Genomic DNA, 15,908 nt, shown 5'->3' on the forward strand with positions numbered 1-15,908 from the left:
TATTGTGCCTATCAACGAGATGAAATTCATTATATGGGGTATAACCGCGAAAAGAGGGAGAAAGCGAGCTACAAGAAAAATCCTCGCTGCTACCATAGTAGCAGCGTGTATAAGAGCCGAAATAGGAGTGGGTCCCTCCATAGCATCAGGTAACCAGACATGAACAGGAAATTGTGCAGACTTAGCAACTGCACCGGTAAATAATAAAGTAGCACACAAAGTAACAAAGGAAAAATTAACTTCATTATTATAAATGAAGTTATTGAGTATTTCGAATAAATCCCGAAATGCAAAACTACCTGTTATCCAATAAAAACCTAAAATTCCTAATAATAAACCAAAATTCCCTACACGGTTAGTTACAAATGCTTTTTGACAAGCATTTGACGCAGGAGGTCGCGTAAACCAAAACCCTATTAATAGATAGGAACACATTCCAACCAGTTCCCAAAAAAAAATAAATTTGTATCTGATAAGGCTCATTTCATGCATCGGTTAAGGGTTAAAATTCTGTGCATTTGGGGCGCTAATGTGCGTTATTGAGTTCAGGTGCGAAGTAAATCTGCCGGACCCAGGAGTTGCTGTTACCGGACCTGGCAGATGCAAAAGAGATGAAATTGAAGCAAAATAAGAAGTCGCCGTTCGGACCTGGGAGAATCAAAAGTTGGCGACAGAAGCAGAATGGGGCGAAAGCAGATTATTTTAAAAGAGTCTTACTAAAGGGCAAGGGCGTAAAATCACCAGAGGGATACCCTAGGGATCAGAGCCTCACATATATAAAGAGCTCGACCTTGAAGAACAAGACATCCGTGAACAACCACTTCTACGCTCTCCTAGCTCTAGTTCTAGTTCCCTACTTCAAATTTTCATCTTCGACTGCTGCGCACTTGGACATGGAGGATTCTGGCCACTGTGGTTCTCATCGTCGTCATTGTCATTTTGCTGTGTAACACCGCCTTGTGGAGGTGAAGAAACAATTTTATTTGCTTTCGTTTAGTACCTTGTTGGTTTTTAAGTTTCGCAAGTCTAGTTTCTTGCTTTGATCTGCTGGATTCAGACTTATTTATAGTTATTATGGAAGTTTATGTTTGCTTTTGGTTGGATATCTCTGAGTTTATGTTAATCTCTTGTTTTTAGCTTTCGTTCTTTGTTTGTTGTTGGATGTTTGGAGTTGAGATCTATTGTTTTGTTGTTAGAGGTTGGGGATTTGCATATGGAGATGTTTGGATTTGTTGAATTGTGGTGTTTTGGAGTTGAAGTTTCGCATATTTGGTGCTTGATGTTTATGTTGTGCATGATTATGGCTATTTACTTTCTGTTTCTGCATCCTTTAGGTCCAGTAGCGTAGATCTGTTACTTTAGGCTTTAATTTCTCATTTTAAGTCTAGATCTAGAGTTTGCTTTGTTTTCATGGTGTTTAATACTCTGTTTTCTCTGCTATTCTCGTTTGATTCCCGAAGAAGATGAAGTTGTTGGTAGTTAGAACCAGATCTGCTTTATGTCAGTACTTTTCTACATGTACTTTACTTTTTTTGCATATCTGCTAGACCTGTCAGTACGATCTACTTTGTCTCTTTTACCTTTCTGCATGCTTTTCCAGACCTTGGTAGTTTAAGGAAACTTGTCTTGCTTTTTGCTTTATGCTTGTTTGCCCAAATTAGGAAAGCCTTTCTAGTTAAGTTTACCCCAGCTGTCTTAGAACTTAAAAATATCTCATTTTCTCTGAGTCATGTATGTTCCGTACGCTTTCGTTTCTTAGACCCAATAGGTAGAGTAAAGTTCTTCTGATCCTTTAGACCAAGTAGGTAGAGTAAAGTTCTTCTGATCTATTAGACCCAATAGGTAGAGTAAAGTTTCACTTATCTCTCAAACCCAGTAGTTTTAAGTTCTCGACCCACAAAAATTGCGTGGCAGCAGCCAACCCCTTTCTTTTCCAAAACATCCTCAAATGCAGTTTCGTAACACCTACTTCCTCGTGGGATCGATCCTTTACTTCCCTGTGCTAAGTTGTAGTATAGTGGGTTGAGGTTTTTGAAGGGACAGAGTGCACCCAACGACCCCTTTCTGATAAGTTTCATGATCTTCTAGCCTCTGAAGTCTAGTCGAATCCTCTGGACCTGTTAGATCGAGTGACACATATCACAGTACAAACCTGCACTGCACTTCTAGGACCTGTCGGTATCAAATTTGAACTAGTAACTAATCCCAACATGGAAGTACTGAAAAAACTCATATAAGCAAAAAATCTCAGGTATCCTTGATCGTGAGCCATATAATTATCACTATAAATAAGAACCATGATTCCAACAGTAGTGATTAACATTGACATAATAGAAGTAAGTGGATCGATCAAGCAACCGAATTCTAAAGAAAAATCATTATCGAGTGTCCAAGACCATACATATTGGTGCATAGAACTGCTATTGACTTGCTGAATAGACAGATTAGTTGAAAAAATCATGACTATACTTAACAATAAAATACTTGCAAAAGCTCACATACGACACATATTTTTGGTTGCTGTCGGAAAAAGAAGAAGTCCCACTCCTATTAACATAGGAACTGGAAGTGGAACGAAAGGTAAAATCCACCCATATTGATATATTTGTTGCATAAAAAAGTTAAAATTGGTGATTAATTGTTTCCGATTTATCGGATTTTACTTCTTTTGAAGGAATCAATAAAAAAATGAAAATGTGCACTAACTTAAATATAAAAATATCTTTTTTTTTTCATTTTTATTTCTTTTTACTTATTCTTTCTGAATTTCTTCTAAATATTTCAAATATTCAAATCAAGAAGTTCTGATTGGTCAAATGATCTGAAAGACAAATATTAATTATGAGTCTCCTTCTAATTAGCAAATTCAAGTCAAATTTGGACAAGTTACTCAAAATATTCTTCTTTTTTTTTAGAAAAATTTTATGCGATTTTACCATAGGGTCCATAGTCTATTCTTTTAGAATTTTAGAAAAAAAATTATCTAGAAAAGTGCAGATTTTTTTTGAACAATAGATGTCTTTCACATCCAGCTATACCAATGAGTAATCTCTTAATTTTTATTTAAATGGCAGTTCCAAAAAAACGTACTTCTGCATCAAAAAAGCGTATTCGTAAAAATTTTTGGAAAAGGAAAGGCTATTGGGCGGCGTTAAAAGCATTTTCTTTGGGGAAATCTCTTTCTAATGGGACTTCAAAAAGTTTTTTTGTGCGACAAACAAATAAAATAAAAAAATAAGTTATTAAGAAATAAAGCGGAAAACCTTACAACAATATAAATCGACCTGACTCAAAAATTGAATCCTTCCATTTCAAAAAAAAAATTCCCCAATTCCATTTCCTGGTGAATTAATCAATAGGAAATGGAATTCTTCTGTTTACTTTGACCGAATTCAAACAAAGTTTTTTAACAAAAAAAAACACAAGATACTCGATTTAAATTTTCGTATATTTTATTTCCAGGACAGGAGTCTTTTTTTCCCATCAACCTATTTGTACTATAATATTTAACAAATATTTAATATTTTTTGTACAACTTTCTTACTTTTGAATTTCTATAAATTCTTATATAGAGCCGATATATCTCTCGCCATCAATTCACGCAAAAACACTTAATGAAAATATTCTGGATAAATATGTGTGAATTTTGAATAATCTAAAATATTTTTTTGGGGGAAGCTTAATTCATAGTAAAACTTGTTGGTTTTAAAAGAGTTACGGTCGAGAAGAGTCTAAAATCCACAATAAAAACCTAAACTGAACCTTCAAGTACATATTTGAAGAAATTGGTATTCATCGATTTGAATCTTTCCTGCAAAATATTGCATTCTTAAATCTAGACGATTTCTTATTCATAGGCTATTATAAAGTCAAGACAGGCCGCTATGGTGAAATTGGTAGACACGCTGCTCTTAGGAAGCAGTGCTAGAGCATCTCGGTTCGAGTCCAAGTAGCGGCATGACATTTCATCTCCGAAAAAAATAAAATAGATCCTATAATGAATAATAATGAATTCAATTTCCGATTTCGATTTTATAATTAAGGAACTTTTTTTATGATATTTTCAACTTTAGAGCATATATTAACTCATATTTCTTTTTCGGCTGTTTCAATTCTAATTACAATTAATTTGATAACCTTTTTTGTCGATGAAATCATAAACTATATGATTCATCCGAAAAGGGCATGATAATGATCTTTTTGTGTATAACAGGATTATTAATTTCTCGTTGGATTTATTCAAAACATTTTCCACTAAGTGATTTATATGAATCCTTAATCTTCCTTTCGTGGAGTTTTTCTTTTATTTATAGTCCAAGTGCTCTTTTTTCACAGGGCTTTGCTACCTCAGGTCTTTTAACTGAAATACACGAATCCACAATATTAGTACCCGCTCTTCAGTCCGAGTGGTTAATAATGCATGTAAGTATGATGCTATTAGGATATGTGGCCCTTTTATGTGGATCATTATTATCAGTATCACTTCTAGTCATTACAGTTAGAAAAAATAGAAGATTTTTTTCTACGAATAGTTGTTTATTAAATTTAAACGAGTCATTTTTACATGAATTGATTCAACAATTGGATTATTGGAGTTATCGGATTATTAGTCTAGGATTTCTCTTTTTAACGATAGGAATTCTTTCTGGAGCAGTATGGGCTAACGAAGCATGGGGATCCTATTGGAGTTGGGACCCAAAAGAAATTTGGGCCTTTATTACTTGGATCATATTTGCAATTTATTTACATACTCAAACAAATATAAAATGGAAGGGTACAAATTCAGCAATTGTAGCGTTTATTGGGTTTCTTATAATTTGGATATGCTATTTTGGAGTAAATCTATTAGCAATAGGATTACATAGTTATGGTTCATTTACATTAACATCTAATTAAATTCAAAAAGGAGTTCTTACTACTTACGAATAGGAATAGAAAAGCATACAACACATATGAATATCACTTTGTGTGAACTAACGAGAGCCCCGTGACTTTGATTCGCGAGACTCTTGCTAGTTCAAATTCATTTTTTTTTACTTAACCCAAGAGAAGAAAAAGCCTTCTTTTTTTTCTTTTTTCATTGTACAACGAACCTTTTTGTAAACAATAAGATCGTTTTTTTTTTCATTTTTTTATCAATAAAAAAACGATCTATAAAAAGAATTAGATAGGATAACTTCAACCTTTTCAACTGATAGTGAAAGAACGAAATCTGGGTATATACCTATACCGAGTATGGGTAAAAAAATAGAGATTGAAAGAAAAAATTCTCGTGGCCCAGAATCAAAAAAATAAGAGTTTGGGCCGTTAAATATCTTGTATCCATAGAACATCTGGCGTAACATAGATAATAAATAAATAGGGGTTAATATCATTCCAATTGCCATTACAAAAGTAATTACGATTTTTGTCATTAAAAGAAATTTTGGACTAGTAACTAATCCGAAAAAGACTAGTAATTCGGCAACAAAACCACTCATACCTGGTAATGCGAGGGATGCCATCGAAAAACTACTGAACATCGTGAACATTTTTGGCATTGGGATAGCTATTCCACCCATTTCATCAAGATAAAGAAGGCGTATTCTATCATAAGTTGTTCCGGACAAGAAAAAAAGTGCAGCACCGATAAATCCATGAGAGATTATATGTAAAAGGGCTCCGTTGAGCCCGATATCCGTAATAGAACCAATTCCTATAATTATAAAACCCATATGAGATACAGAGGAATAGGCTATTCTTTTTTTAAAATTCCGTTGACCCAGAGATGTTGAAGCTGCATAGATTATTTGCATTGTGCCCACTATTATCAACCAAGGAGAAAATAGCGAATGAGCATGAGGAAATAATTCCATATTGATCCGAACTAATCCATACGCTCCCATTTTTAATAAGATTCCGGCTAGAAGCATACAAGTACTATAATGCGCTTCTCCGTGGGTATCTGGTAACCATGTATGTAGGGGTATGATTGGTAATTTGACAGCAAAAGCAAGAAAAAATCCAATATAAAAGAATATTTCCAAGGCCACAGGATAGGACTGATTAGCCAATATTTCAAAATTTAATGTTGGTTCAGTAGAACTATATAAGCCGACGCCCAGAACTCCCATTAAAAGAAAAATAGAACCCCCTGCCGTGTACAAAATAAATTTTGTAGCCGAATACAGACGTTTTTTTCCTCCCCACATGGATACAAGTAGATAAACGGGAATTAATTCTAACTCCCACATGAGAAAAAAAAGTAAAAGATCTCGAGAAGAAAATAATCCTATTTGTCCACTGTACATTGCTAACATCAGGAAATGAAATAATCGAGAATCTCGAGTAACCGGCCAAGCCGCTAAAGTAGCTAAAGTAGTGATGAACCCCGTTAGTAAAATGGGTCCTATAGAGAGTCCATCTATTCCTTATCTCCAATGAAAATCCAAAAAAAGGATCCATTTATAATCCTCCGTTAGTTGGATTAATGGGTCGTCTGATTGAAAATGATAGCAAAATGCATAAGTCGTTAGAAGAAGCTCTAAGATGCATATACGTATAGTATACCATTGGATTACTCTATTTCCCCTATGTGGAAGAAAAAAAATTAAGCAACCTGCAAATATTGGCAAAACCGCAATTATTGTTAAACAAGGAAAATGGTTCGTGGTAAAGACAAGATACACTTGGGCTAGAAAAATCTGTGCTCAATTGAATTTTATTTTGAGCACGGATTTTGTCGGTAAAAAAAAAAAAAAGAAAAATGGATTCAAGTAGAGTTTTATGGAATGTATCAATAAGCTAGACCCATACTCCGAGTTGTTTCTTGCCATAAATAAACACGAACACTCAAAAAATCCGTTGGACACGCGGATTCACACCTCTTACAACCAACGCAGTCTTCGGTCCTTGGGGCAAAAGCAATTTGTTTAGCTTTACATCCATCCCAAGGTATCATTTCTAATACATCGGTGGGGCACGCCCGGACACATTGGGTACATCCTATACATGTATCATAAATCTTTACTGAATGTGACATTGGATCTATACATTTTGAACGTCATAAATTTTCGATCTAGAAAACTAATTTATAAATGAATCCTATAAGTTAGATACCGGACGAATCAATGAGTGATCATAATCAATTTACTTCCTAATTTCTTTATGAAAAAGGACCAAAATACTTTGATTTCTTGTGTTTTTGCAACCACGATCATACCTTACCCGTCTCAAACCTATTAATTTGAACTTTTTTCTAAATATTCAAATTTCCACTGATATAATGAATACTATTTATTCAATAAGTTTGATTGGTTAATGCGAGTTGATTTTTTGTAACGATAAATTGGTGAAACAATAGCCGGTCCAATAGCTGCTTCAGCGGCTGCAATAGTTATAACAAAAATGGAAAAAATGTCTCCTCTTAATTGACGATTTTCAAAAATATCAGAAAATGTTACAAAATTTATATTAACTGAATTTAATAGAAGTTCAAGGCACATAAGGGCTCTAACCATATTTCGACTTGTGATCAATCCATAGATACCAACAGAAAATAGATAGGCACTCAAAACAAGTATATGCTCGAGCATCATTAATCAACTCCTTATCAATTTGGATTTTTTTTATCTGAACAATAATTGAATAGATTCGATTCTAACAAATATGAAACAGGGAAATAGATTAGTAATAGATCGATATAAAACGAAAGCCTTTCTATTCGATTTAAAAAAAAGTAATTCAAATTAAATTAACGAATTCTAACTTTTGTGTTAGTTAATTCTATTTGAATTACTTGTTGATTTCTTATTGACGAGCTATCGAAATAGCACCTATTAAAGCTACTAAAAGGATTATTGAAATGAGTTCAAATGGAAGAAAAAAATCGGTTGCTAAATAAATTCCAATTTGTTGGCTATTACTCATCAAATCTTGTTCTAAAATATGATTTGATTTTGTAGTCCAGCTGATGCCATACCAGGCCGTATCTGGAATAGTAGTAATTAGTGAAATAAAAAGACTTGTACAAATCATTGAAGTAACCCCATCTCCAACGGTCCAAAGATGAAAATCTTTGTAATATTCTCAACCATTCATAAACATCACAGCAAAAATTATTAAAACATTTATAGCTCCTACATAAATAAGGAGCTGCGCAGCAGCTACAAAATATGAGTTCGATAGAATATAGAATAAGGATATACAAAACAGAACCAATCCCAAGGAAAAGGACGAATAAATTGGATTCGGAAGTAATACTACTGCCAGACTTCCTAGTATAAGACCCGATCCTAGAAAGACTAAAAGAACATCATGTATTGGTCCGGGTAAATCCATTTGATTTTATAAAAAAAATAGAAATATTTCATGTCTTTGTTGACCTGACCAGGAAAAAAGAAGTTATCCTTTTTTTTTTAATTATTTTAACATACTTCTTAATTGAATTAAATTTCAATGAATGGGGATGATTTGGATTGATGTAAATACAGGACTCCTTTTTTTGAGTTTCGAAAGCAAAAGGTTAAAACTTTATCTTTATATTTTATATTATTCGAATAGAAACTCGTTTTAAATGAAAATCAAGCCGCGACCCTCACCAACGAATCTCTCTTTTGTATTGACCAAGTAAAAACCTCATTCCTTTAACTCCAAAAAATGGCAAAAGCTTTTTTTTTGAATTTGTAAATGTTTTGTGAATTGAGAGTTTTATACATTGTTGAGTTGAGGTAAATTCGAAGAAATTGTGCGAATTGTGTAATCTTCAATTATTGATACCGGTAACCGACCTAAAGCAATTTGATTATAATTCAATTCATGACGATTATAAGTAGAAAGCTCATATTCTTCGGACATTGATAAACAATTTGTTGGACAATACTCAACACAATTACCACAAAATATACAAATTCCAAAATCAATACTGTAATTAAGTAATCGTTTCTTTCGAATATCTGTTTGCAATTTCCAATCTACAACGGGTAAATCTATAAGACATACACGAACACATACTTCACAAGCAATGCATTTATCAAATTCAAAGTGGATTCGGCCTCGGAAACGTTCTGATGTAATCAATTTTTCGCAGGGGTATTGAATAGTTACAGGTAAACGATTCGCATGGGACAAGCACGAAACCTTGACCAGTGTATCTGGCAGCTCGTATTGTTTGTTGACCAGAGTTCAAGAACCGAGTTAGCATAGGGAACATGTCAGAATATCTCTAAATAAATTTACTCGTTTCTTTCTCTTGTTTGAGACAAGTTATTAAGAATAGAATATTCTATTCCTTTACAGTGAAAGAAGTTGGAACGAAGTCGTTAATAATAGATTACCCAAAGAAATAGGTAAAAGAAATTTCCATCCAAGATTTAATAGTTGGTCCATTCTCAGTCTTGGTAAAGTCCATCTTGTTGCAATAGAAAGGAATAAGAACAAATAAGTTTTAGCTAGTGCAATAAAAATACTGATTATTGTTCCAAAAACTTTCCCTCTTTGATTTATGTTAAATAACTCAGGACAAAATAGGTTTGGAATAGAAAGATTCCACCCCCCCAAGTGAAGAACTGTTACAAATAATGAAGAAATTAGTAGATTTAGATACGAAGCTACATAAAATAAGCCAAATTTTATACCTGAATATTCGGTTTGATAACCAGCTACTAATTCTTCTTCTGCTTCTGGTAAATCAAAAGGTAATCTCTCACACTCGGCTAGAGAAGAAATTAGAAAAATGATAAACCCTATAGGTTGACGCCACAAATTCCATCCCCAAAAACCGTATTTAGATTGTGTTTCAACTATATCAACTGTACTTAAACTGTTAGATAATCATAGTCGACAATAACATCACTGCTTTCATCGCTATTACAGAACCGTACATGAGATTTTCACCTCATACGGCTCCTCATAGGTCACAAATAAATCTAAGAGCCTTTCAACATTATTTATCTTGATGTGTTTGTAGGATAGATAGAAAATAAAACTCTTAGCCTAAGGCCTAGAATTAGACTAATGGAATTCTGTCTGCTATATTTCTATATATAATAAAAAAAATGCTTCGGAATTTATCTCATATTTTAAGAATTTTCATTTTTCTTTTTTTATTAAAAACTTATCCTTGAATGAAAAAAAGACTTTTTAGAGGAATATACCATAGATATTTCAACTTCTCGTTTTCGATTATGAAAAATAATTTAGGCATTACATAACAAGAATTGGATTTCGTTCCTATTCTCCTTTCTCGGAAAAGAGGTATTATTCGCATTATAAAAAGTAAAAGATTTCTTCGTTTTGATAGTTATTTACTTAATTGGTGGACAGGAACATACTCTGGGTCGAAATCATGGGGAGGTACTTCTTAATAATTTTTACCAACTTAAAGCCCCAATTCGAATTATTTTTCTATAACAAAAATATCCTATATGGATAATTTTCAGAATCTCCATTACTAATCCTTTGTGTATCTTGGTCTTCCTAACCATTCACTCGTTTTTTTTAATCTTTCATTAAGATAATATATCTATGCTATGGTAATAGTATAGAAAAAACCCATACAATTGATCTTTTAAACCCGCTTCAAGCCATGATGACTAATCAACAAATCTCGGGGTAAACAGCCTTGACTGCTTATGTTTACTTTCACTTAATTCTTGTACGTAGGAAATGAGATTTCATTCTTTTAACAGCAAAATTTTAAGCCGTTTTATTTCACTCATATAACTATCTGGTTTAATTCATCAATCCAATGATGAATAAAAAATCGATATTTAAACCGTTTGACTTTCTTGTTAGAAAGAAAAGAAATGGGGGAATTTTTATGTCTCACCGAATCACACGTAGAGATATTGATAATACACATAGAGTTAATGGTATTTCATAACTAATTGATTGAGCAGCAGCCCTTAATCCACCTAAAAAGGAATATTTATTATTTGATCCATATCCTGACATAAGCAATCCAACGGGAGCAAGACTTGAAATGGCGATCCATAAAAAAACACCAATACTAAGATCAGCTAGAATAAAGTGATAGCTAAAAGGAATTATTGAATAACTTAGTAAAATGGATATGACTGCTATGGATGGACCAATACTGAATAAACGAGTATCTCCTCTAGATGGAAGAATATTTTCTTTGAAAAGTAGTTTTGTACCATCGGCTAAAGCTTGAAGAATTCCCAAAGGCCCCGCATATTCGGGTCCAATACGTTGCTGTATCCCTGCGGATATTTCTCTTTCTAACCAAACAATTACTAAAACACCCAGTGTGATTCCTAAAACAAGAATGAAAATAGGGACAAGCATCCATATGATCCCATAAACTTCTTTTAAGGCTTCCAATCTGGAAAAAGAATGGATAGCTTCTATTTCTATTATATCAATTATCATTTCAACGATCAACTTCTCCCAATGATATCTGTACTACCTAGTATCGTCATAATATCAGCCAATTTCATTCTTTTAACTAACTGCGGAAGAATTTGCAAGTTGATAAACCCCGGCGGTCGGATTTTCCATCTCCAAGGAAAAACACTCTGATCTCCGATCAGAAAAATTCCCAATTCTCCTTTTGGTGCTTCGACTCTTACATAAAGTTCTTGCTTGGATAATTCAAAAGTGGGAGAAGGCTTTTTACTAATAAATCGATATTCAAAATCATTCCATTCAGGGTCTTTTATTCTATCAAAGCGCCGGCTTTCTAAATTCTCATAGGGCCCCCCTGGAATTCCTTCCAAGGCTTGTTGGATTATTTTTATGGATTCTCTCATTTCACCGATTCGTACTAAATAACGAGCTAATGAATCACCTTCGTTTTGCCATTGAATCTCCCAATCAAATTCGTCATAACACTCATAACGATCAACTTTACGAAGATCCCATTGTATTCCCGAAGCTCGTAGCATTGGCCCCGATAAACCCCAATTTAGTGCTTCTTCTCCACCAATAATACCTATGCCTTCAACTCGTTCTAAAAAAAGTAGGATTTCGTGTAATAAGCTTTTGATATTCAGCAACCCCAGTTAAAAAAATAACCGCAAAAATCCAAACATTTATCTACCCAGCCATAAGGTAGATCAGCAGCAACTCCTCCGATACGAAAATAATTATGCATCATGCGCATACCGGTAGCAGCTTCAAATAGGTCATATATTAATTCTCGTTCTCGAAAAATATAGAAAAAGGGGGTCTGTGCTCCAATATCTGCCATAAAAGGACCAAGCCATAACAAATGGGAAGCGATACGACTCAACTCCAGCATAATAGCTCTAATATAGCTAGCCCTTTTAGGTACTTGAATATTGCCTAGTTGTTCGGGTCCATTTACGGTTATTGCTTCTGTAAACATGGTAGCTAAATAATCCCATAAGGCAAATATTGTATAATTGTTCGATTTTCCGCAATTTTCTCCATTCCTCTATGTAAATAACCTAATATAGGTTCACAGTCAATAACATCTTCACCGTCGAGAGTAACGATCAGTCGAAGAACACCATGCATTGATGGGTGGTGAGGCCCCATATTCACTATCATAAGGTCGTTTCTTGGAATTGGTGTAATCATAAGTTTTTACCGAGTCAGTCTTCCATGCATTTCTGAAAGTAAAAAGAAGTTCATTCCCATTTAAATGACTAAGCTCATCAAAAAGTATCATGCTTCAAATTAACGTGTTTTTATTTCTCGAATATCCAACTCATCAATTAATTCTTTATAGCGTCCTCTACTTCTTTTTGACAAATAGGCTAGTAGTCGTTGACGTTTTCCCAAAATTTTGCGCAAACCTCTCTGAGATGAAAAGTCTTTTTTGTGCAATTCCAAATTTGAAGTAAGTCTCCTTATCTTAGTGGTGAAACTGAATACTTGAAATTCAACAGACCCTCTATTTTCTTCGTTTTCTTTTTGAGAAATAATCGAAATTACGGAATTTTTTACCATAAAAAAATGCTCCTTTTTCCTTGTACAGATATGGATTTTTACCGATCAGTAATAATAATGCTATTAATTTGTATGTGGTACATACAATAATTTAATGTAAGAAACTCCTAATCTTTTGAATTCAAACCAATCAATCGAATTTGAAATTCTATTTAGATAGGAATAGAAAACAATTGGTACATTTTCACATGGATGAATTTAGACCTAAAATTCATAAGTTTCTGTTAATTCATTTCAAGATCTAATTGAGATATTATTCAAAGTAATTTCATATTGGATACTAGAATGAGATGTGAGACAATAAAAGCGGATGGTCTGTATATGTGTTTACTTTGATATACCCTAGAAATTCTATTTTCTATTCTAGGGTATATAGAAATAGGATCTAGGATATATAGAAAAATGTATTATTCACAAAATTTCAATCGCGGATACAGATGTATCCTTAACATACTGAAACGACTGCCATTATTGGTATCAAACCAATAACGATTCATACAAGCTAAATCTTCTAATCGATAATTAGGCCAAAGAAAGAGCTTTAATTTCATTAATTTATTTTTATCTCTATCAAGATGGTTATTTTCATGTGAAACTTGGCTGCTGTTTGTTACGTTCGTTTCATTCCAAAATACTATATTTCTATCTATATAATTTATATTCTTTGAATTGAAACAAATTAGAATTCTCACTTTTCTACGACGTTTAAACGATAAAACATTTTCCGGAACAAGTAAATTAAAATGCTTTTTGTCTCTATTTTTGGTTATTCTTTGATGTGGTAAAATAGTTTCATCCAAATTTTACTTAGAAACATATCTTTGCTCTTGATATTTTTGATTAATTTGATGCTTACTCTTATGAAGCAGCGAAATACCTATGGTTTGGTACATAATGAATTGTCCGTCTTTTTTGCCAGACAGACGAAGTGGTTCTACAATCAATACTCCTTTCTTCATCAATTATGAGAGAGTCAAATTCTTTTGAATCAACATTATATCCAAACTCATTGCTCTCTTTTGAATCGAGGATATAGTAATTTTTCTTGGATCTATCAGTCTAAGCCGGAGACAATAGATCTTGATATTATTGATCATTCTTTGATTCAAAGTTGCGTCCCATCTTAATTGAAAAAGCAAATAATGTTTCAGGAAGAAATCTAGTTCTGCTTCTGTATTGCTTTTGTATTGTTTTTTCTTTTTCGCTTTTTTCATGTCCGAGCTTGCATAATTTTCTTCAATATCTTTTTGTTGTGAGAAAACGGATTCGCGATCTCCTTGGCTTATGGGTTCTTTTTGTTCTTCATTTCGATGCTTTTTATTCGATGCTATCAACAAATTTATCCTTTTATTTTCATTAATATTTTTACTACTATTTAAATTTAAAAGAAGTAATTTGCTTGGTATAAACCAAGGTTTCATTTTATATGCCTGATAAAGTAACACAAATTCTGGGAAGAGCCAAAATTCCAGATTCGATATAGAACGCTTTAGCCTTTTTTCATTCATTCCCATCCAATCAAAAAATCTTTTGTGTAGATTTTGTGAATTGGTTTCTGGAATCATAAGATATAAAATATTTTTTTTAGAAATTATTGGAGAGTTGTTAGTATACACCTTCGTAACTCCAAATCCCCGGATTCGTTACAGTTCCTCCTGTGATACTCCAACCCCCCCATGAATTGGTTATTCCTAAACGAGTCATGAAGGGTATAACGAACATACCCTGTCTCCACATTAGATCAAGAATAGGGTCAGAAGGATCAAAAACTGCTAATTCATACAAAGCCATCGAGCCCGCCCAACCAGCAACCAGAGCTGTATGCATTATTTGAACGGAAAGCAACCGGCCGGGATCATTCAATACAACGGTATGAACACGATACCAAGGCAAACCCATGGAAAATACCCCTTTATCGAAGAAAAATATACACTACGTAACTTTATTGCATTGGAAAGGTTATACTATGACTATCCTATAGACTTCCCCTGTTAAGTAGATTACTTCCTAACAAGGGTTAGGATTCTATTTCTATTCGTAATAATGGAAGAATTCTGTTCATAAGAACAAAGAGAAGCAGATTTATTCTATACTCGATAAGTACCAATACTCAATGGTGGATTGATACCATTTTCTATGAGTAAATGTGTCCATCCTTCATTTATCATTAGAAGGATCTATTCGTAAAAATTTTCCTTTATTTATTTTGTATTTCTTTCTAAATTTTTCTAATCTATGGAAAAAATAAATATGATAAAGTCAATATTATAAAGACAATAAAACCATATTGTTACGTTTCCACATCAAAGTGAAATATAGTATTTCATTTTTTCTTTCAATCCATGCCTATTGGTGTTCCAAAAGTTCCTTTCCGAAGTCCTGGAGAGGAAGATTCATCTTGGGTTGACGTATAGTGCGACTTGTCAGATATATTGGGTCATATGGGATTTCCCCGTTCTCTCCCCCGACCGAGATATCCTCTGTTTTGCCCAAGAAAGAGAAATTGAATCATCGAAAAATTGGAGCGTGAACTGCAATTAAATGCATTCTTTGGGGGAATTCATAGAATTATATCAATTAGAATAATTTATGGTTGGCTTTGGCTGTGGACGAAAAAAATGAGGTATCCAGACTCCGTTTAGAAAAACCCAATTGATAATATATTTATGATTACTACGTGTCTCATAAATGATTATTTGTAAAGTCATAACAACAAGAAATGGTGATGGGAGGGTTTGTCCTATATGTGCAAATCAAAATCGGGCGTAGAGCATAAACCTAAAAAGATGAAAGAAGCCCATTCAGGAACAAGAAAATATCATCGCGATTTGGATTGAATTTCGATGAAAGAATACATCAATGAGAAGTAAACTCGATAAGTTTATTTACCCCCTTTTTATATTATCAAAGAAGAAATCAAAATTCATTTTTTTTTTGAAAAATCTAAGAAAAAGCCCTTTCATTAAAAAGGTAGAAAAGCTCGAAAAATAAAA

The 15,908-nt window shown here is 33.3% G+C and overlaps 3 protein-coding genes across 3 annotated transcripts; all 3 read right to left on the reverse strand.

Annotated features, from left to right (window-relative positions):
• Positions 1-5,510: 5,510 nt before the first annotated feature.
• Positions 5,511-6,927, reverse strand: LOC125199806 (NAD(P)H-quinone oxidoreductase chain 4, chloroplastic). The gene is given in 3 exon segments (XM_089056699.1): positions 5,511-5,614; positions 5,616-6,673; positions 6,864-6,927. Coding segments are annotated over 3 exon segments (1,188 nt in total). The 3' UTR covers positions 5,511-5,548.
• Positions 6,928-9,886: 2,959 nt separating this feature from the next.
• LOC125199803 (NAD(P)H-quinone oxidoreductase subunit 1, chloroplastic) lies at positions 9,887-11,382 on the reverse strand. Its single transcript, XM_048097704.2, has one exon. It carries the CDS (start codon positions 11,368-11,370, stop codon positions 10,804-10,806), a length of 567 nt encoding a protein of 188 aa, XP_047953661.1. The 5' UTR covers positions 11,371-11,382; the 3' UTR covers positions 9,887-10,803.
• A 264-nt stretch (positions 11,383-11,646) lies between these two features.
• LOC125199807 (NAD(P)H-quinone oxidoreductase subunit H, chloroplastic) lies at positions 11,647-12,941 on the reverse strand. The gene is given in 5 exon segments (XM_089069792.1): positions 11,647-11,810; positions 11,813-11,960; positions 11,962-12,009; positions 12,011-12,348; positions 12,351-12,941. Coding segments are annotated over 5 exon segments (753 nt in total). The 5' UTR covers positions 12,544-12,941; the 3' UTR covers positions 11,647-11,784.
• Between the last annotated feature and the right edge of the window lie 2,967 nt (positions 12,942-15,908).

Source organism: Salvia hispanica, chromosome 4 (genome assembly GCF_029641045.1).
Source record: "Salvia hispanica isolate PSC_SH4W2 chromosome 4, Shi_PSC_v1, whole genome shotgun sequence".
In the NCBI taxonomy this organism is placed as follows: domain Eukaryota; kingdom Viridiplantae; phylum Streptophyta; class Magnoliopsida; order Lamiales; family Lamiaceae; genus Salvia; species Salvia hispanica.

What these genes read in the sequence shown, in the direction of transcription:
- LOC125199803 (XM_048097704.2), bottom strand. Translation starts at nt 11,370, where the DNA reads ATGATAATTGATATAATAGAAATAGAAGCTATCCATTCTTTTTCCAGA.